The 22500-nt window shown below is 55.2% G+C and overlaps 1 protein-coding gene across 1 annotated transcript in view; it reads left to right on the plus strand.

The window, feature by feature from the left end:
- The window catches only part of LOC309858288 (uncharacterized protein), a gene marked incomplete at its 5' end in the record, with an annotated part of 42321 nt that overhangs the window by 15518 nt on the left and 4303 nt on the right, over positions 1 to 22500 (plus strand). The window contains one exon of the mRNA XM_082750961.1: positions 18699 to 22500. This exon is cut by the window's right edge and continues 4303 nt beyond it. Within this exon, the coding sequence (XP_082607087.1) occupies positions 18699 to 19192 (494 nt within the window). The 3' untranslated portion in view covers positions 19193 to 22500. The remainder of the gene's footprint in view (positions 1 to 18698) is intronic.

The following is a 22500-nucleotide window of genomic DNA, read 5'->3' on the forward strand; positions in this document are numbered from 1 at the left end:
TGGGCCCTGACCTGGCATCACCCCCTCCCCTGCCGTGTCCGGATTCCACAGTCGACCCATACTCTCCTCCCTGTTGTGCCCCCTGGTTCTTATTCTGCCCGGTCCACTGGGGTCCCCACTCACGAACCGCCTCGCGCCTCGCGCCTCTTGACTCCTTTCCAGCCGAGTAGAACAAACGCTCTCCATGCGCACTGGACGAAGAGGACGAGGTCGAGGACGCGGATGCGGGAAGGGCGGGTTTCGTTCGGCGGACATTTCTCCATGCGACCGAGGACCATTCCCACCGTCCCGTGTCCCGGGCCTTATGAGTGGGGGAACGTCTGGGCGGGCGCCTTACAGATCTCCAGGTGCTCCCTTGCTTGGGCCTGGAACCGATGCAGTCCGGGTGGGTCAGAAGGCACGTGCGTGAGAACGGCCTGTAGACGTGCAGATGTCCCCATCCCAGGGATAGTAGGAAAAGGATCCCCAGAGCCGCCCCTCCCCCCGCCCCCCCCCCCCCCCCCCGCTAACGGCGCGCTCGCAGTCTGGAAGGGCTGCAGACCCAGGTGGAGGGGATGAGGCCTGGGAGTCGGGAAAGCAGGTGCTCTGCCTCAGCCGCCCTGCCTCAGCCACCCTGCAGACCCTGCCACACCCAGACTCGGATCCACCGCAGTGCTGCCGCCGGTACCCGTGCGGGCGCCGCTTCTGGGGCGCCGCCTGCCCGCTTGGTGGTCGCTTTTTTTTTTTTTTTTTTTTTTTTAAGATTTTATTTTTTTGACAGAGATCACAAGTAGATGGAGAGGCAGGCATTGAGAGAGAGAGAGAGAGAGAGAGAGAGAGAGAGCGCGAGCGCGAGCGCGAGCGGGCGGGGCTGGGGCGGGGGGGGGAGCGGAAGAACGAGGGAGTGCGCACGCGCAACGGCCGCGCACAGAGCAGCAGGCAGCGGGAAAGGGAGAAGCAGGCTTTCCATCAAGGAGGGAGCCGGATGTGGGGTTCCATCCCAGGGCCATTGGATCATGACCCGAGCGGAAGGCAGGCGGCCGGCCACCTGGCCCGCCCGACTGAGCCATGGACGCACCCCGGACCTAGGAACAGTTGTCGTGCAATGATTCTTTTTTCTCTTTGTTCGTTCGTTTATTTATTTATTTGTTTGTTTGTTTGTTTTCCTTTAACGACTTCATTTACTTATTTGACAGAGAGATCACAAGTAGTCAGACAGGCGGCGGCGGGGGGGGGGGGGGGGAGGGGGCTGGGCAAAGAGACAGGCTCCCTGCTGAGCAAAGAGCCCAATGTAATGTAAGGCTCGATCCCAAGACCCTGGGATCATGACCTGAGCTGAAGAAAGAGGCTTTAAACCCACTGAGGCACCCAGGATCCCCTAGTGCAATGATTTTGACGGATCGTTTAAGAAATGTGAACCGGTGTTCTTCTCTAAGCACCTTCTCCACCATCACTTCAACAAACCTGAACATTTGAGAAGGTTGACGTGGGGAATACCATGAGATGCCTAAATTATAACCCTTACCGCTATTTCTGCTTCTATACCTTTGCTTGCTAACCCATGAGGAGATGGAAAGATACAAGCAGACTTTCTATGGACACTCTGTAGCCACACATCCCACACCCAGAATTGAACCTGACAGAATGGCTGCTCCCGGACCCCTCCCCCCGCTCTCTGGGCCAAGAGGAAACCCCCACCCGGAATTGAACGTGACAGAATGACTGCTCCTGGACACACACACACACACACACACACACACACACACACCCCAATCCAGCTCTGGGCCGAGAGATAACAACCATCTGGCGCCCCGCGGCTTGACAGGAAGAGCCCGGTCAATCCTGAGGTGACACATACCCTGGCGGCGCCAACTCAGCAGTTTGAAGAACGACAGCCCTTTGACCTAACCAATAATCTGTTCCCAGGCTTTTCCCGCTCTGTAGCACGCCATTTTATAGAGTTCTTTTTTGATTTTCCCGCGGTATGCGGCAATTTGTTACAAGATACTATGATGTATGCTAAGTCCCTGCCTCCCCAAAAATAGTGTATAAAAGGTGTTGTGATCCCGAGCTCGGGACCTCTTAGCGTCACCGGCAACGACTGCGCGGAGGTCCGGGTTCGAACTCCCTTACTGTTTGGCTTTGACTCTGGGCTCTGGTGGTCCTCTTTGGGAGTTCTCGGAATTTGGGCTCTGGTGGTCCTCTTTGGGAGTTCTCGGAATTTGGGCACAACAACCACTGTAAAAGCGGACACAGGCGCCGCCGTTCTTCTCCATAGAGTTCGATCGACCCAGGGACGGATATCTAGTTTCCCTTTCTCTGAAATGACCTGGGACACCACTTTTCTGGCCACCTCCTGTCCTGCTCCTCCCACCCCAACAACCTATCATGGGACCCTACCCTTTCACCTGCAGAACGCTTTTCCACTCCTCCCGCCTGGACTACGTTGGCTTGGAGTCTCTGCCGAATCCCAGCACCCAGGCATGTGGTGGCCACCCACAGACTCTGTCCACTCTCAGAGGTGATTAGTCAGGGTAACGCACACAAGCTCTCAGAATACTATGCACGCCCAGTATCATACACGTCCACTCCCTGCGGGCCCCCCCCCCCGTTTTGAATGCGTGGATCCACAGAGTGGAGGGATGCGTGCGTGCGTGCGCGCACGCACACGCAGGCACGCAAGCAGGCACGCAAGGATGGCTAGGGAGAGAGGGAGGAAGGACGGAAGGAAGGAGGAAGAAGGGAAGGGAAGGGAAGGGAAGGGAAGGGAAGGGAAGGGAAGGGAAGGGAAGGGAGACAGGGAGACAGGCCGACCACCCGCCCTGTTCGCCTCCCTCCTTCCCAAGGGACCGGACTACTCACCTACCTCCCTCCCTCATGAGGGACCTGCCTACTTACCGCCCCCGCTCCGTCTACCTACACCTTTCCCTCACATTTTCAAAGTGGAAATAAAATTCGCACTCCATAACTCACATACTCTTCAAAGTACACAGTTCCGTTGCCTTTTTTCCCTAAGGTTACTCACAAAGATGCGCAACCCTGCCGCCATTTCCAGATCGTTCCCATCCCTTTGAAAAGAAACACCCTTCCCACCCCCGCCCCCCTCTCCCCTACCCCTGACTCTCTTCACCGGTCTCCCCCAACAGCCTCCGAATCTACCCCCGCCACCCCCATCCCGCCTAGGACTGGGATATTGCGGCTGCCTTCTTCCTACCCCTGGAATCCCAAGGCACTATGCCACCCCTGGCTCTCTGGTTCCTTTTTCTTAGCGTCATGTTTTGGGGGCTCGCCCATGTACTTCCACGAATCGGCGCTCTGCTCCTTTGTACGGCGTTATCGCTCTCCACGATGAGCTTATGAAGATGAGTGGAACGACGGAATGATGTTCGCGTGCCACTGAGTCCCCCTGACCCCTTTTCTCTTAAAACTTTAAGTGGTACTAAAGCAGTACCACCTCTGAAGACAGAACTCCTAGCATCATCAGCAGACACTGTGGAAAGGTGTTTTGCACTGTCTCGCGTGGCCGCTTTCTTCCCTGGAAAAGGATTCACAGGCTATCCTGCACCCCTTAAGGCCATAAGGATCTCCTCATACTCTGCCGTGGTCCTGTGTCTTGGGTTGCGTGGCGGCCCCTTCCCCACGGAGAGCTATCCTCACTCCATCCTCCTACGCTGGCCCAGAAGTGTACTCTGGTTTCCTTTACATCTAAACCTTATCTCAGGTTTGGGTTTTGACAGGACGGAGGGACAGAGGGAGGCCCACATTTTTCATTGACATGGTGGAGAAGGAGAAGATGGGTGCGGGCCTGTGCATATTCTTTTCTATTGTGGGGTGAGCAGAGGATTCAGATTCAGCTCTTGCCAGAAGGGGATCTAATCTCTCCTTAAACAATCGGGCAAAATATCAGGCGAACAGTAAGGGCAAGTAAGGGTAAGAAGAACATAGACAAGATTGGCTCTAGATGCTGGAGTTTCCCAAGCAATGATCTCATCAGAGGCACACAAATGTCGAAGATTTCCAGACACCATGCTTAGGTATGGACGTCATTCCAAAGGTATGGTGCTATCATCCGGTGAGTGTTGTATGCTGTCCCCAGCTCACAGGACCAGTGTATCTTGCAGATACAGTACGAGGCTCATCCCTGGATGGAATTGTGCCAGAGAAAGGGAGACAGCAGCCTGTCCTTGAGCCTAAGGTGTGTTGAAGAGAGTGACTCTCTAAAGTACATTGGGCTGAAGAAGACCAGCTGGATTTCTGTTGGTTGGTCTTGGGTATTTGCGGCTAACGGGATGGGTGTGGGCGGTGGGTGTAGTTTGTGTACTTTCTGAGCAAGGTGAAAGAACTCTTCAAGTGGAAGTATTTGCACCAGGTGTCTGGGAGGATGGGAGGGTGTGGCTCCGTCCCTTTACCAAGAAAATAGGAGAATCCGGCCTTTTAAGAACGAGGCAAAGAGAAGAGTTTAGCTTTGGCCATCGCAGCACCTGGCACCTGGCACCTCCACAGAAAAAAAATAGAAGGTTCCCAGAATGAACTGAGCTGCAGAAGTCAGCATGAGCAGACCCCACCACCCTCAGCCCCCCCCCCCCCCGTCCCCCACCCACCCCCAACCCGGGCAGGCACTAGCTATAGTCCAGAGCTCCAGATCTGGGTCCACCTCCCCCTACCAGGGCTCCCCCTGCCCTCTTCTCAGCCAGGGACGTATATGTGAGCAAGATCCCAGAAAAAAAATTTCCCCTCATCCACAGATAATCTTGCCAACAGTTTGACCACTTTGCCTGAGATACCAACTCATCTGGTATCACCACCCGAGCGTGATTTTTTCCCTAGAGACCTGGGGCCTAGTTCACTACTTAGGATGAACAGCACCCCCCCTCCCACCATCCCCCACCCCCAGCCTACTGCTCCCAATTCGACCTGAGGAGGGAGGAGGGGAGGAGGGGAGGAGGGGGGGAGGGCGGGGCGGGGCGGGGCGGGGCCGGGATGGGAGGGCCGCTGAAGGGAGGTTCAGGTTGACCCATTCTAATGGGCCTCATTCAATCCAATCGTTTCATTCAAATGCAGAAAGCTTTCTGCTAAAGTCAGAGCCTGGGGCTTCTCGCCATTGAATGGCGTTCTTCAAATCTCCCAACACTTAGGCTGTGGCTTGCAAACTTGGGGAGGGAGGAGGCAAAGGAGTATCCGGGCCGTGCTTGTTGATAGGCTGCAAGCCATCAGTTGACCTTCAGTCCAGACATCTGCAGAGCTGCCTAGTTATTTGGTAGCAAGGCCTGAAAAGAGATGGTGGCTCAGCAGGGGAAACCAATTCTCTGAGAAACGGGCTTTAAGCTTTCAGCTAGCATCAGCCCATTTACTTTCTGGGGCATGGTTTCAATCAACCCCTCCACCCACCCCCTGCCAAGTTATGCTGTTGGCTATTCTTTTATTTCCTCAGGGGAGGTAGGTTTATGGTAAAGAAATCTCTGTACATCTTAGCTGTAACATGCCTATATGCAGGGCTAAACAGAGGTGTGTGTGTGTGTGTGTGTGTGTGTGTGTTTGTGTTTTAAGATTTTATTTAGTTTATTTGACAGATAGAGATCACAAGTAGGCAGAGAGGCAGGCAGAGAGAGAGGGAGGAGGAAGCAGGCTCCCTGCTGAGCAGAGAGCCCAACACGGGGCTCGATCCCAGGACCCTGGGATCATGACCTGAGCCTAAGGCAGAGATTTTAACCCACTGAGCCACCTAGGCGCCCCTAAACAGAGGTCTTTAACCGGTAGGCTAAAAGGGAATAGAAACAACAGGGAGTCAGACATGCTATGTTTCCCCCTGTTATAATTTCCCGTGGTCAATCCTTCATTCCATTTCTATGGAACATGGGCAGAGGTCTGCCTTCTGTAACCGCTTCAAACTGAATTAGGGTGCAGTGGAGGCTTTGGAATAGAAGGATCTGAGGCAGAGCTGATCGCAATTTATGGTCCCTTGTGCTAATGGTGGTGCGGGGGTGTGGGGGGGGGTGCTCAGAGATAGTTCCCTCTCTGAGAACTTGGATATTTCTCTACATGGCATCATTGATTTTATTCCCAAGTACACTTTAAGGAATAGTAACAGTACAGCATAACCCAATAGTCTCATCCTCTCTTAAATCGACCTGGCATCAGTGGCCATCCAAGAATACAGATGAGGGGTGCCTGGGTGGCTCAGTGAGTTAAGCCTCTGCCTTCAGCTCAGGTCGTGATCCCAGGGTTCTGGGATCGAGCCTCACAAGGTGCTCTCTACTCACAAGGGAGCTTGCCCCCCACACACACCCAGCCCCACCTGCCTCTCTGCCTATTTGTGATCTATCTCTCTCTCTCTCTCTCTCTCTCTCTCTCTCTCTCTCCCTCTGTCAAATAACTAAGTAAAATATTAAAAATAATAATATACATATGAGTAAATTAGTCTGAGCCCCTCCTCCGGCTGGGGAAGGGGGCAAAGGTTGTGGTGGGTTAAGGGCTTCTTCTAGCCAAGTAGCTTAGTGTTTGACTTGAATTATCAGGGGCTCTTCTCCTTCTCCTTCCTCTTCCTCCTCTTCTGCCTTTACAGATTTTTATTAAGGAATCTCTGCACCTTGGGGCGCCTGGGTGTCTCAGTGGGTTAAAGTCTCTGCCTTTGGCTTGGGTCATGATCCCACGGTCCTGGGATTGAGCCCTACATTGGGCTCTCTGCTCTGTGGGGGGCCTGCTTCCTCCTCTCTCTCTGCCTGTCTCTCTGCCTACTTGTGACCTCTGTCTGTCAAATAAATAAATACAATCTTTAAAGAAAAAAAAAAAAATGTAATCTCTGCACCCAGTGCGGGGCTTGAACTCACAACACCGAAATCAAGAGTCGCATGTTCTACCAACTGAGCCAGCCAAGTGCCCCTATTTATATGGGTTCTTATTTCCAAAGGGGGGTTAATACAGGTGTAGCAAGTGGAGTTAACTATCATAGACTCTGCCTCATTCTTCTAGCAATCCAGTGGTTAATAAGAGGCACTTCTATGGAAACAAAAGGAAAACACTGGTTACTGGTTGAAACAAGGGCTCAACCCAGTATCTAAGTCTGGACTGCTGCCAGTGAGGTCTCTAGCTGTCAGGCTTGAAGCATCCTTGGGTGGAGTGGGAGTGGGCAGGGCCTATCTAAGGGATTGTTCTGGTGTGTAGGTCAAATGTCTCATTTCGAGTGGCCAATGGAGCAGCAGGCACAAAGACTGTCTATTATGTATGACGAGCTAGTGTGGCCACTTCCCTCAAGTTTCTTTCACGTGGTCGAACTTCTTCTCCAGGATTCAGAGGGGGAAAAAAATAGATAGATAGATAGATAGATAGATAGATATAGATATAGATATAGATATAGATATAGATATAGATATAGATACACACACACACACACACACACACACACACACACATTGTTTTAGTTCTTAATGGTTGTAAGATAGGAGAATGGTAGAATGTTGGAAACCTTAGTTCACAGAGTCACAGTCATAGAGAATCAAGGGAACCAGAAGGATCCAGGATCCAGTCCAGTTTTAGAGGCAAAGAACAAACGCTCAAAGATAATTCATCAGAACTACCAACTACCAACCCCGAAAGTGTGTTATTGAATTAGAATCTTTCTTTCTAAAGTCACCGTTCTGGGGCGCCTGGGTGGCTCAGTGGGTTAAACCTCTACATTTGGCTCAGGTCATGATCCCAGGGGCCTGGGATCGAGTCCCGCATCGGGCTCTCTGCTCAGCGGGGAGCCTGCTTCTCCTCATCTCTCTCTCTGCCTGCCTCTCTGCCTACTTGTGATCTCTCTCTGTCAAATAAAGAAATAAAAAATTAAAAAAAATAAATAAAATTTAAAAAAAAAAAAATAAAAAATAAAGTCACCGTTCTTCCCCTCAAAGATAGCCAAAGGAAAGTTAATTTGTTTGTAAAACAAGTCCAGTTTTAACACAGTTGTTCTAATCATCTACATAAGCAAGGCAAGAATAGCAAGTGACCATATATGGGGTCTTTCTTTCTTTCTTTCTTTTCTGCTTTGATGGAGCTTTTTACAAGGACTTTTAGATTGAACTTTTTTCTTTTTAAAAGATTTTATTTTATTTATTTGAGCGGGGTGGGGGTGGGGGGACACAAGCGGAAGGAGAGGGAGAGGGAAAAGCAGACTCCCCCCGAAGGCAGATGCTTAACGACTGAGCCACCCAGGCTCCCCTAGATTGGACCTTTAAGTGCCTGTTTAAATCCAGGAGCCAAGCCCAAAATTTCCCACCAGATTCGCCTGCAAAATCTGCAGATTTGGGTGAATTCCTCTTTTCCTGAGGCCCTCCAAATTTCCTGAAGTTCCTGCATCGCCATGAGGTGGCACTCTTTACTCAACTGTTAAGGCTAAGGCGACTTCTGTCAGCAAGGTTAACAGGCCAACATTTCCAAGGGGCTTTATGGATCCATAAAGTCAATGAGACCTTTTTAAGCTGTCTCATCATATCTGAGTCTACGCATGTGTCTCTGAAAGATGATATTCCAGGGGCACCTGGTTGGTTCAGTCAGTAGAGAGCAGGACTCTTGGTCTCAGGGTTGTCAGTTCGAGCCCCACGTTCGGTGTAGAGATTACTTAAAAAATAAAAATCTGTTGGGCGCCTGGGTGGCTCAGTGGATTAAGCCTCTGCCTTCGACTCAGGTCATGATACCGGGGTCCTAGGATGGAGCCCTGCATTGGGCTCTCTGCTCAGCAGGGAGCCTGCTTCCAGCTCGCTCGCGCGCGCTCTCTCTCTCTCTCTCTCTCTCTCTCCCTCTCTCCCTCTCTCCCTTTCTCTCCCACCACCCCACCCCTCTCTTTGGTAAAAAACTAAAATCTGCAAAATGAAATGAAATGAAATGAAATGGGGGGGGGCGGGAAAAAAGAATAAAAGCTGATTATCTGTATTGCATGTGGCATTGTGGGCTCCAAAACTATGTCTCTTTAAAATAAAACCAACAACCTTGAATTGGCTTTAAAGCCAAAAAAGTCGCACCTGTGTCCACTAAAAAAAGTCAGTCAGTTGTTTCCCCACTCTCAGGCTCCTGTGGGGAAGTCTGAAGTGGGCTGTTTAGGTCCAGGGGAGCACTCGGGCCCCTCCCTGCTGATTTGCAAGATGCTCCAATTTAGACCTCAGAAGGAGTTGGCCCAAGGGCTTGGAGTGACTTTTGTTCCTTGATAACGAGGCGGGGGAGGCGGGGGAGGGGGGGGAGGAGGGAGGAGGAGGAGCCGCCGCCCCCGCCCCCGCCGCCGGAGGCACCTGGGATGGCAAAGGAGTTGACCACTCCAGCCACACCCCCAGCGTGCAGAAAAGGGTGTGTGTGTGGGGGGGGTGTCTCGCGGCGGAGGTGAAGGCGGGGCAAGGGAGCCGCTGGCAAGGCCCGGGGCAGATTTAAAGTTTTGGACTAATCTTTTTTTTTTTTTTTTTCTTTTTTCTTTTCTTTTCCCGTTTGGCCTCTGCCTGCCTCCGCCTCCGCCTCCGCCTCCGCCTCCGCCTCCGCCTCCGCCTTCATCTCGTTCTGTAAAATAGGCTTTATCTGTAGTTGCTTTTCAGCCCCCTGGGAGTCAGTGGGTTGGGCATCAATCAGTTCAGGTGTGTGTACTTGGGGAGGAGGAAGTGGGGAGGGGAGTGGATTTCGGATTTCTAGTGTAGGTCCGCCCATCTTCCTCCACTTCCTCATTCTTTTGACTATTGGGAAGTGGGGGTGGGGGGGGGGCAGGTGTGTTCCATTTTTGTCTATCCTTCTCTCTCTGGACCATCGATTGGGGCCCTTTCCTTGAGGCATCTTTCCGAGGGAGCGACAATCCCTCTGAATGTAGGGGATGTCATCCCAGATCATGTGACCTGAAAAACATTCGGGCTTGTTCTTACCATGCCCGATTTTTACAGGTGCCTCCTTTAGACTCAGTAAAAAAATCAAGAGTTCCTTTGCAAATGGATGTTAGCAAAAGCGTCCTGAGGGAGAGAAAACATCTCAGATGTGTAACGCATAGGGACACATAGATACAAACAAGATGCAAACAACTTCTAGCCTTTGTTTCAGTCTTACTTGTGGAGAGGTCATGAAAGACCAGAGGCTCAAAATCCACCCCTTGGCTGAAAACAAATCCAAGTGCAACATAGCATGGCCACCTATGGATCCCATCCATCAGTTGTTTTCCATTTCCAATCAAAACACGGCAGGTTCTGTGCAACAGCTGCAGCAACAGCTGCAGCAAGAAACAAACCAAATGAAGACCAGAGCATCTCCCTGAGCGTTGGGTCCTCCCCAAAAGCTGGGCCTTCACTGATGGAACTAAACGGGCTTCCCAGTTTCTAATAGCTTAGTCTCCTAGCAGCCTTCCTCTACTTGTGCACGCAATTCAAACGTGTCGAAAGAAGCCCACTTGGGCCATCTGAGACTCATGGTACCCTGAAATGGTTCTGTTTATGCATTTGACAGAGAGAAACAGCGAGGGAGGGAAACGAGCAGGGGCAGGGAGAGTGGGAGAGGGAGAAGCAGGCTTCCCGCTGAGCAGGGAGCCAGATGAGATGGGGGCCCGGGGTGGGGGTGGGTGCGCGCGCGCGCGCGCACACACACACACACACACACACAGGATCCCAGGTGCCCGAGATCATGACCTGAGCCTATGGCAGACCCTTAACGCCTGAGCCACCCAGGTGCCCCTGGGTTACTGTTTCTTAAGCGCTTCACATTCCAAAGAACCTGTGTGCCAAAGCGGTATGGGAGCGGGAGCGGCGGCACACAGGAGACCCGTTCTCTCCCTAAGCTACAAAAAGCTCAGGGTCCCCTGGTTGGTTCTCCATAGAGCGCACTGATTCTTAGATCTGAGTCCGGAGTTCCAGCCCCACCCCGGTTGTAGAGATCACTTCCACAAGGACCAAAATAGCAATGAAGAGCTCGATAAACACCGTGCATGGCCTCTGCTGCTCTGCCTACTTGGGCTCTCTTTCTCGCTGTCAAATGCAGAAGTAAAATCTTTAAAATGAAAGAAAGAAAGAAAGAAAGAAAGAAAGAAAGAAAGAAACATCCTTTTTTCTTTCTTTCTTTCTTTCTTTCTTTCTTTGAGAGAGAGAAGAGAGGGGGACACACAAACACACACACGTGTGTATATATGTATGTGTGTATACACACATATGTGTGTGTATACACACACGCACGCACACACATATGTGTGTGCGTGCACACACATGCACGCACACATATATTCTGCGCGTGCAGAAGCAGGGGAAAGGGCAGGCAGAGGGAGAGGGAGAAGTAGGCTCCCTGCTGAGCAAGAAGCCTGATGTGGGACTTGATGCCAGGAACGTGGGATCATGACCTGAGCCAAAGGCAGACGCTTAACCTTAAGGGACTAAGCCGCCCAGGTACCCTGTGAGTGACATTCTTATCTTCAAGGACGGGAAGTTGAGAATGGAAAGGAGAATTCTGGACAAACTAATCTTGTTTGTTTGTTTGTTTCTTTCTTTCTTTCTTTCTTTCAGATCTGTATGTTCCTTTAGCCTCCCCACGTAGGTTAGTTACTCTTCCACAATCGCCTCTTCTTGTTCAACTCAATATACCAGCAACTAGGATTTGCTCCTTCTCAGGGTCTTGCTTTCCTTAGGAGGGCTTTGTCATGTGACACTTTCAGGGAACAAATTTGTAGGCTCCTTTTCCTGTTACTCCGTCTCATGTCAATGTCATCCTTAGGGTCTGCCACAAACCCTGAGGTAAAGGGTGTGCCCCGGTGACGTCTTCCTTTCCAGCATCTTTGAATTCTCCCTCCTTCATGACCTTGCTCAGCTCCCGCCCCCCTCCCATGCCAGAAATATGGGTGATGGCCTCTCAAAGCTAAGCATACTCTTACCGTACGACACGGCAATCTTGCTCCTTGGTATGTATCGATGACCCAAATGAGTTGAAAACTGAGGTCTGCACAGAAACCTACACGCAGACGTTCACGGCCCCTTCACTCGTAATGGCTTGAACCTGGAGGCAATCCAGAAGTCCCGCAGGAGGAGAATGGATACAGAGAGTGGGGTACATCCAGGCCATGAACTAAATGGTTTTCGGGGCTTTGGAAAGAGATGAGCGAGCTATGGAGCTATGGGGAGCTGTGGGGAGCCAGGCAGGGAAACTTCCGTGTGTATTCCTGACTGAGAGAAGCCAATCAGAAGAGGTGCACCTACCTCACAGCTCCAACTCAATGTGACATGCTGAAGGAGGCCAGACTGTGGAGAGGGTCACGAGATCAGTGGGCTGGAGAGCAGAATATGAACTGTAGTGGACAGCGTCATAGACGGACAGGTGTGTGGAGAGGGTTTCTCCCCCTCTTTGACCAGGTTTTGCTCCAAAGGAGTGCAGCCAAAATTGTAACCATAGGAGGCAGTGGGCTCCCCGAAAAATCTCAAGGAAAAGTACTGTAAGCAACAGGAATAGCTATTGGTCAGGCTCTAAAGGAAAGGGTGGAGAGATTCAACCAGTTGGCCTGAAAGTTGGCGATAAATGTCTTCTCCCAGAATATGGAGGCCTCGGGGTAGTTCTAGATGATGTGGACTATTTTCTTACTTAGAGACCGTGACATTCTGAGAAAATATATAGACTGTAATAAATCATTATTGCAATGGCATCTCGTGAAACTACTCAGTCCACTGAAGTTGTGAAATCTTGCCTCGTGTTAGTAATTTCCATGTCTGTCTTTCATAATAAGCCAATGATATTCAAACTAGTGATAAGGAAGGTAAGAAGTCAGGCAGGCAGGCAGGCAGGGAAAAAGGGAAAACAAAGATCTGTCGGCTGCAGGGGTTTTGGCAGGGGTGGAGGGTGCCTGTTGGGGGGCGGGGGGAGGGTGCGGGTGGGTAGGTGGGTGGGTAGAGTGACTAGGCAGAGCACAGAGGATTTTTAAGGCGGTGGAACTATTCAGAGTGCTACGATGGTGGTAAGATACTTTTGTCGAAACCCAGAGAAGGGGGGCGCCTGGGTGTCTCAGTGAGTCAAGTCTCTGCCTGTGGCTCTGGTCATGATCTCCGGGTCCTGGGATCGAGCCCGGTATTGGGCTCTCTGCTTGGCGGGGAGCCTGCTCCCCGCCCCCCCCCCCCCCACTTATGATCTGTGTGTCTGTCTCTCTCTCTCTCTGTCAACTAAATAAATAAATAAAGTCGTTATAAAAAGGAAAACAAAACCCCAGAGAATGGATAACGCCAAGAGTGGACTCTCGTGTAAACTCTGGGCTCTGAGTGGCTGATGATGATGTCACAGTGTGGATGAGCAGGTGTCCTGTAGGTACTGGCCGTATTCTCCAGTGAATTTGGCTGTGAACCCAAAATCGATCAAAATAAGTAAGTAAGTAAGTACGTAAGTACGTAAATAAATAAATAATTAGAAACAAAGCCCCATTAAACGCGAGCGCACGCACACACACACACACACACACGAAGGAACAAACACAAAAACCGGACAGACAGGCCGACCGGATGTGGAGCTGCCTGGGAAATGGTCAAGAAAGAATTGCAGAGATGTGTTTGGTGCAAAAAGGTGCTTTTAGGACAGCACGGGGACAGGACCTGTGGGCAGAAAGAGCTGTGCTGGGATTGTGAGGGGTCACTGGTGGTACGGTTTCCAGTTAGTGGAGGTTAGGGATAAGGTAAGTCTCCCAGGAATGTGTGTATGCTGCGAGCAAGGTCTCCGAGACCTTGCAGGGCTACGTACTGTCAAGGTGAGGTGAGTCCCTCTTGTTTTAGCAAAGCATTAGTCATGAGACCCTTTAGATGTGTGTCTGTGGGCCACGTGTTGGAAGAGGGATGTTAGCATCTCGTGGGCATTTGTGGCTATCGGAGTGAAGTGACACGCACTAGAGCAAATCCTCACGGGTAAAACATTGAACAGAATCCTTGAGGGAGTTGTAGGGGTGTTATACCCTGTATGTGTGTCAGGGATTCATCAGCGGGTTACAAGTTGCCTCATTTCTCTTGCCTTGGCTCTCTTCATCTGGTCTGAGTGACGTTCCAGGTGGGCATTCTTGCTGCTGGGGTGTGGGTGTGGGTGTGGGTGTGGGTGTGGGTGGGGGTGGGGGGGGGCTGCTGGTGGTGGTGGTGGTGTTTGGTAGTGGTGGTGGTGGACACACATTCTCCTCTACCTGCTTAGGGTCTGTGGCTGGGCCTAGGATGTTGTCCGACAGAAGAGCTTCCCTAGAGAAGGGCATCCAACTGTGGGCAGGTGTTTGCCTGCACAGGGGTGCCTTCACAAGGGCCTAAAGACAGGGACTCGAGGGGTGCCTGGGTGTCTGGGTGTCTGGGTGGGTTGGGCCTCCGCCTTCCAGGTCATGATCTCATGATCTCCGGGACCTGGGATCGAGCCCCGTGTCGGGTTCTCTGCTCAGTGGGGAGCCTGCTTCCTCCTCTCTCTCTCTCTCTCTCTCTGCCTGCCTCTCTGCTTACTTGTGATCTCTCTCTGTCAAATAAATAAATAAATAAAATCTTAAAAAAATAAAATAAAAGAAAGGAAGAAAGAAAGACAGACAGACAAGACAGGGACTCGATCCACTCGTGAAGAACGGACGAGAAAAAAAGGGGTTTGGGCAAGGGGCAGGCAGCCCCTTGGAAAAGACAGCCCCGGGAAGATGGGGGTGGGGGTGGGGCTGGGGCTGGGGCTGGGGCTGGGGCTGGGGCTGGGGCTGGGGCTGGTTGAAGAAGTTTCATCGATGTGGACGGTTCAGACCCTAATTCTCCGGCTCCCCTTTCCTGTCTCTGGTGATGGAGGATGCCTTTCTGCTTCCTGGTTCTAGGGAAGGTACCTTTCACATGGGAGTTGGCTCTCTTGGTCTCGTGAAGACCAGAAGGGCCGGCATATCCTTCTTGTAGGTGCTGTGTCTTCAAGGAGTTGAATTTGAGATAACCGACGTGCCACAGTGGGCACCTTTGAGGGGTGACATGTTCTGGTTTCCTTCAGGGCAGTCTACCCAGACTCAAGTGGCTCACGGGTCCTTGTTCCTCGGGAATCCCTCTCCCCATCCCTGGTCCTGCTATTGCTGGCTCCTTTCTTTCCGGCCATTCCCGAGGCTCCTCCACAGCGGCAGCGTGCCTGCGCATAGGCTCCTTGGCCTGGGTGTTAAAAAGAAGATCGGAAGGTTCCCTGCCGTTCGACCCTGGGCCCTGCAGAGTTTGTCCTTGATATGGTTCTTCTGTATTTTTTAATCGCCTCTGGGATGATCAGGGATGGACTCTCTGCCTCTCAAACCCAGACTCCATGTCCATTTGGAAGTAGACATTAAAACTGCCTCGCTGGTTTTCTGAGTCGGGGGCCTTGTATTAGACACGACCTGCTCGAAGGGACCTGACCCTAAAAATCTTGGTTTTCTTCCTTGCCTTTGGCCGTGTGGCAGACTTCCCATCTGAATGGATTGTACCCCGGTTCCCCTAGTGACCCAGATCCAACCTCCGGGAGCGTTTCCTCATTTTGTTTCTCTCTGAGCAACACCCTCCACCCCCCACCTCCCACTCCCGGCTGATCCCCCAGGCCTCTGTGTGTCCTTTGCTCTTGGGTCCTCTTCAGAGGGTGTTTCACAGAGCCTAGGTTTTTAATTTTGGGGACTTCCAACCCCTCCGTTTATTTTTTATTTTATTATTATTATTTTTTTTTACGGATCGCGCCTTTGGTGTCCAGTCTTAAACCCTCTTTGCCTGGCCCTAGATCCCCATCTCTCCCCCTAGAATCACCCCCCCCCCCCCAACATGCACGCGTGCACACAGACACAGACACACACAGACACAGACACAGACACACACACGCGCGCACACGCACACAGTCACGTGTGTTCCAGTGTTCTGTTTCCCATGGAAGTGTGAGATCCGTTTGGAGTTCACATTGATAGGAGGGGTGAGGTCTGGCTGTTTGGATAGAAGCTTTCTTCTTCCTTTTTTTCTCCTTCAAAAAGAATTTTGGTGCTGGTGGTAGGGAGGTAGGGAGGGAGGGAAGGAGGGAGGGAAGGAGTGAGGGAGGGCAGGCGGGTGAAGGAGCGAAGGAGCGAAGGATCCAGAAGGAGGGTCAGAGAGCAGGAGGGTGAGAAGCAGAGTCTCTGCTGAGTAGGGAGCCCCGATGGATGCGGGGCTCAATCCCAGGACCCGGAGATCATGACCTGAGCTGAAGGCAGAGACATTTCACCGACTGAGCCACTCAGGCGCCCCAGTTTTCTTTTCTTTCTTTCTTTCATTTTTTTCCTTCTTTTTTAAGATTTTATTTATTTATTTGACAGAGAGAGATCACAAGTAGGCAGAGAGGCAGGCAGAGTGAGAGGGGGGAAGCAGGCTTGCTGCTGAGCAGAGAGCCCGATGCGGGGCTCGATCCCAGGATCCTGGGATTATGACCTGAGCGGAAGGCAGAGGCTTTAACCCATTGAGCCACTCAGGTGCCCCCCAGTATTCTTGTTTCTTTGTCTGCCTTCTTGCCTGCGTGTTGGGCCTGTGGATGTCTGATGACTGACTGTCCTCTGATTTCGTGGGGAGGTGGGCCATGTTTCCTCCTTTGAATGGCCTTTGCGCATCGGTGTGTTATGCCCAAATTCCGAGACCCCCCCAAAGATGACCACCAGAGTCCAGAGTCAAAGCCAAACAGCAAGGGTTGTTTATTACGAGTTCGAACCCGGACCTCCGCGCACTGGTTGCCGGTGACGCTAAGAGGTCCTGAGCTCAGGATCACGGCACTTTTTATGCACTATTTTTGGGGAGGCAGGGACTTAGCATACATCATAGTATCTCCTAACAAATCACTACGTACCGCGGGAAAATCAAACAGCAACTTATCGCCCTCGCCCCGCAAGGACGACAAGAACCCCGGTTCCGATGCATCTTCTCTCTCTTTATTTCCGCAAGTCTACACACTTATATATGCTTACATGACCAATCAGCGAGCAGGGTACAGGAGGGAGCAAATCAGGCGGTGCACCTAAACGAACAACTTCGCTAGCAACCAATGCTGTTTACTTCCTCTTTGGGCGTTCCGCTTAGTCTCACGAGGCAATCCTAACCTGGCAACTAGCCAGGCGCCATCTTTTACTGGTGGAGGCCGCCCTGGCCAGGGGCCTGCCTCCGACAGCAACTCTCTCATATGACTGGCGCGCTACAGAGCGGGGGGGGGGGGGGGGGGGGGGAGGCTGGGAACAGATTATTGGTTAGGTCAAAGGGCTGTCATTCTTCAAACTGCTTGGTGGGCACCGCTAGGGTATGTGTCACCTCTGGATTGGCTGGGGTCTCCCTGACAAGCCGCGGGGTGCCAGATGGTTGTTATCTCTTGCACCCAGAGCTGGGTGGGGGGTCCGGGAGCAGTCATTTTGTTACATCCAATTCTGGGTGGGGGTTTCTCTGGTGCCAGATGACTGTTATCTCTTGGCCCAAAGCCGGGTGGGGGTCCGGGAGCGGCCACTCTGCCAGGTTCAATTCTGGGCGTGGGTTGTGTGGTTACAGAGTGCTTATACAAAGTTTGCTGGTAATTTTCCATCTCCTCATGGGTTAGCAGGGGAAGGTGCAGAAGCAGAAATAGCGGTTATGGTTATAGTTTAGGCATCTCAGGTGGAACCTTTGTTGGGCTTGGGCATATCTGTTTGGGTATCTGTTCCGTTCCATCGATTCATTGATGGGCCGGCCATGTCTCTTTGTCTGCCAACATCACAGGGTTCCCATGGCCTCTACCAAAAAAAATAAAATAAAATAAAATAAAAATAATAATAATAATAAAAAATAAAAAGGCATTCAACCAGGGTGATTTTATTTCTGATTTTTGTTTTGTTTTCCTATGTTGTGTTTGAAATCGACATAGCGATTCGAATGTCTTTGGCCTGTCAGCTCTGTACACCCACCCAGTGTGGCCCTGGAACTCAGGACCCCCACAGATCAAGAGTCGCCTTCCTCAGGGATCCTCTGGACCGAGCCAGCTAGGTGCCCTGAAAGACGTGTACTTGAATCACAGGTGTGAAGTCTGCGCCCATGAACTTTGCACTGGGAAACCTTATTTGGATCGTCGCACTCTTGGGGAAATACTGGTGAAAGAATGTTGTGTAGCTAACTACGGAGGAACTGACTTGGAAGGAAAACCTTTTTCAGTTTCTGGTGTTTGGTCAATTCTCTCGACTCAATAGGTGTCCAGCCTTCAGAATCACATTATTTGCTTGATTTCTCTCTTGTCTGCGTTTCCTCATTTACTTTTATAGTGAGTGCTCAGGGTTGATGCTTGACAGAGAACAGTTTTCATCCTGGGGTGTGTGTGTGTGTGTGTGTGTGTGTGTGTGTGTGTGTGTGTGTGTGGTGTGGGTAGTGGGGGGGGGGGGCTCTTCCGGCGGCAGCGGCCCGGGCGCGTTTCCCAAGTCTCCTCTGGGTTGCTGGAGTCACGCCGTGCCCGCCGGGAGCTCCCGAGGCTGACGCCCGCCCCTCCGAAGTGGGCCGGGACACGAGATTGGGCGGTCTGGTGGCCGGCAGCGCGACTTGACTGCCCTGCGATCCGGGCCTGCCTCGGTGTCTTTCGTGGCGGTTGTCTTCCGCCACCTGGCGGCCGCTTTTATATAGCGTCTCCCCGCCGGAGCGTGGGCGACATCGGCAAGGGATGGCATTTGGTGGCAGTCCCCGAGCTGCAGTTCCGGGAAGCCGGCGACACTAGAGGGAGCCTCCGGTTTTCTCTGGAGTGTCGGGGCGCAATCGGCTCGTGGGAGATTGAACCCTTAGTTTTTTGGGGAACTAGTGGTGCTCTAGCCTCGTCCTCTTCCTCCTCCTCCTCCTCCTCGCTCTCCCGTAGAGGTGTCAGGGGCTGCCTCGAGGGGTGGACCAGCACCCCGCGGGTGCCTCCTCCTCCACCCCTGGCCGAACGGGAGAGGGTGTGCGTGTGCGGCACGAGGACGCCGTTGGGCGTGAGGCTCTGGCCGGTCGTCAGGCCTTCTGTGTCCCGCGTGTCCTGTGTCACACTCGGGTGGTTGGGGACCGGCGTGAGCCTCGCTGGGAAGCCCGTGGATGGCGCGATGGTTCCGTCCGCGGGCACGCGTGGGGTCCTGGTCGTCGCCCCCGATTTTCTCACCAAGTTTTCCGAGGCCCTCTGCGTAGGTGGGGACCGGATGGGACCGGATGGGATCAGACCAGACCAGGCCGCGCAGCGAGGGGAGGCACGGGCCGCGACTTCCGTGGAGGTCCGGCCATCGGGGGGCGCCTCCACGGGTCCGCCCCCTCTCCCAGTCCCAGCCGGGAGTCAGTGACCGTCCTGGGGCGGTCCTGAGGGCCGGGGCCGGTGGTGAGAGAGAGGAGGAGGCGAGCGCCGGCAGATCCCCCCCCCCCCCCCCCCCCCCGCAACAACTTGATTCTTCTCGAAGTCCCGACCTTGGGACGACAGGCGGACCAGGGGAGGAGCTAACCGGGCAGAGCCGGGCAGAGCCGGGCAGAGCCGGGCAGAGCCGGGCAGAGCCGGGCAGAGCCGGCCGGGGCCGCCCGGGCCAGCCCAGCCCAGCCCAGCCCACCCCGCTCCACGCCCCTCGCGTCGGCTGTCGTTCCCGGCTACCCCCTCCCCCACGCTCCCGGGGGTCGACCAGATGGCCCTAGGGGTTCCGTGGGGCGCACCCCCCCCTTTCTTGGGGTGTGTGTGTGTGTGTGTGTGTGTGTGTGTTGTGTGTATAGGGTGATGGAGCGGTGTTTGGGGCCAGTGGCTGGGCCACGGTCCCACGAGGGCCCGGTGACCTGTGGCTAGGCCCCGCCTAATGGCGTGGCTATTTTGTCCCCTGAAAGGAGCACTTTTTGTTGCCAGGTAGGTGCTGACACGCTGTTTGAGTGACTTGCCTTAGAGATGTGGGCCTCTGGGTGCGTGCGGGGCTCCGGGCTTGGCCGTGGTGCCAAATCCGGCTCGGCCCTCGCTTGTTTGAGCTGTCCGCGTGGGCCTGTGCGCTGCCGGCTCTTGTTGCCCCCAGGTGGCCTGGGCTGTGGTGTCACCTCTGGTCTCCAGCACCCGAGGGCTGCGTGGGCAGGTGGCGTGGGTCCTTTACCCCGTGCACTCTGCGTTGCGGGCACCCGGCTGTGGCTGTGGCAACCCCCGTTCCGAACGTTCCGCAAGGCTCCGTGCCACGTGTCAGGCATTCTCCCTGGGTTGCCCGGCTGTTCGTGCCCTAGGTTCGAGGGGTGCCAGCGAGGCTGAAAAGCAGGCCCTTCTGGTTGATGTCCTCGCCGGGTGTTTCCCCCCTCTGGGGCCTCCTTGGGCACGTTTTCGCTGATCGATGTGGTGATGTCGTGTTCTCCTGGGCCGGGCCTAAGCCGCGTCAGACGAGGGACGGACATTCATGGTGAATGGGACCGTGCTTCTCGCTCTGCCCGCGGGGCCCTCGCTTCCTCCTCTTCTGCCCCCCGCTGTCGTGGGTGGTGTAGGGGGGAAGGGTGCGGGGGGGTGTGGGCTCCGGCCCGACTCCACTTTCCCACGGTTTCCGCCTCAGGGCGCCCGTGGGTGTGGGGCCCTCTGACGCAGCGGACACTCTCGCTTGCCTCTCGGCGTCTTTGTGGGGTGAGCGGCCCTCCCCGTGGCGGGGAGGGCTGTCCCCATGCCGCGCTGCTCACCGCCTGGGCGTGCTGAGTGCGTGGCGCCTGGCCCTCTGTGGTGCCCCTGGAGCGTTCCAGGTTGTCTCAGGTGCCTGAGGCCGAGCGGTGGCGTCGTTTCCCGTTCCCAGCGACCCCCTCGGGCTGCCGCTGTCGGTGGTGTGTCGGAAGAGCGGGTGGTGGAGCCGGTAAGGGAGGCCCAACCCGCCCCCCCCACGTGTGGGTGCGGGCGCCTCGTCGTCCCCTGGCGCGCGTCGTGCCAGGGGTGTGTGTGGACAGGACTTGGTGGGGCGTGTGAGTGACCGTGGGCTTGGCCAGCCGAGGGCTGCCGCTGTTTTGCCCAGCAAGCCGTGCCCGTCTCCGCTCCTCTCGTGGCCACGGTGGAGGCACGAGGTTCCTTCTGGGCGGTGATGGGAGCATGGACTGTGTGGAGAGGCAAAGGCGGTGCCCTTGTCGGGCTCTGGCCGCGAGCGCTCAGGATTGCCCTGTGCCTATCCCTTACCGCAGACCCACCCCTGCCCCCAGGCCCTTGGAGGCCTGTGGGACGCCGTTTCGCGGGGCTCGGTCGGGGGGACGAATGGGTGGGGGCGATGCGCCCTCGGTGAGAAAGCCTTCTCTAGCGATCCGAGAGGGTGCCTTGGGGTACCGGAACCCCCCAGCCGCTGCCCCTCCTCTGCGCGTAGTGGCCATCGATGCGGGGTGACTACCGTTGCGTGTTGGGCAGAGCCCCCTCTCCGCGAGGGGTCTGCCGGCCCCGCGGTGGGGCCGAGCGTAGCTCTCTTGCCTACCGCGGCCTGCGCCTCCCCCCTCCGAGTCGGGGGAGGATCCCGCCGGGCCTGGCCGACGTCTGGCACGTGGGGCTCCCGTGTGCGTGCGAGGGAGGTGCGTGCGTGCGTGCGTGGCCACTCCCCCGCGGCCGTGGGTCTCCTGCCCTGTTGCCGTGCGAGCGGCTGTGTCTGCTGCCCGCTCCCGTGCCGAGTGGCCGCTGGCGGTGACGTGTGGCCACGGGTCGGGCCGCTCTCGCCTGGGGGCGCTTCCCCCCGGGTCGTGGTTCCGGGACGGACTAGACGGACGGGCGGAGGTTTAGACGGGCCCCTGTGGCGGGGGTCCCGTGGGGTTGGGCCCCAGCGGTGTGGGGCCCGGTTCGCGGTGGGGGAGGCGCGCCAAGGGTGCTGAGGCCGGCCGGCGTCCCCGGGCGTCGCGGGACCGCTCTCGTGCTGGTGGCGGTGGGATCCCGTGCACGTTTACCTGGCGGCCCGGCTCGCGCCTTCGTTGGTGCGCCCTTCCCCCCCGAACCGCTCCGCACGCGCTGGTCGGCCGTCGCCCGCTGGGCACCCTCCCCCCGTCGCCGCCGACCTCCCCCCCCTACTTTGTCCCTGGCTTGCCTGGACGGCTGAAGGCGCGCTATGCCCTCGATCCACTCCCTCGGGACCAAAAACGGCCTCGCCGCTGTTGGGCGTTGTCCCCTCCCCGGCCTCTAGGGGCTCTGGGGGGGGGGTCGTCCCCGGGCGAAGGAGCCTCGGCCCCCGGTGAGGAGGAGAGGCCGCGCGGGTCCAGTCGAGCGGGGCACGGAGGGATGTCGGCGTGCGCGTGGGAGTGTCCTGTTGGGGGTCGGTCGTGACTGTGGCGTGGTGGCCGGGGTCCCGAGCCCCGCGAGGTGGCCAGGGCCCGCCGTGGGCCGGGTCGGTGTCCTCGGGTGCCATGGGACCGCCCTTGTGCTGGAGGCCTTGGGCGGTGGGACCCCGTGTGCCCCGGTGGCCGACCTCGGGCCTTGGAAGGCGCCTTTTGAGGGGCTCTTGTGCTCCCTCGCGGTGGCCCGCGGTGCTCTTCCCCCGTGGCTGCTCCGGTTTCTGGCGCCCAAGCCCCTTGTCGCCGAGCCTTTGTCTCGCGGCCTCCCCGCGTCTGCCTGCCGGCCCGGTGCCGCGCCCCGGCGCGCTGGTGCTTCTCAGGCCCGTTGCGGCCTCCCATCCGTGTCTGCCGCCGCCGGCCC

The sequence above is a fragment of the Mustela nivalis genome (genome assembly GCF_964662115.1).
Source record: "Mustela nivalis genome assembly, contig: HAP1_SCAFFOLD_2137, whole genome shotgun sequence".
NCBI classification, from domain to species: Eukaryota; Metazoa; Chordata; class Mammalia; order Carnivora; family Mustelidae; genus Mustela; species Mustela nivalis.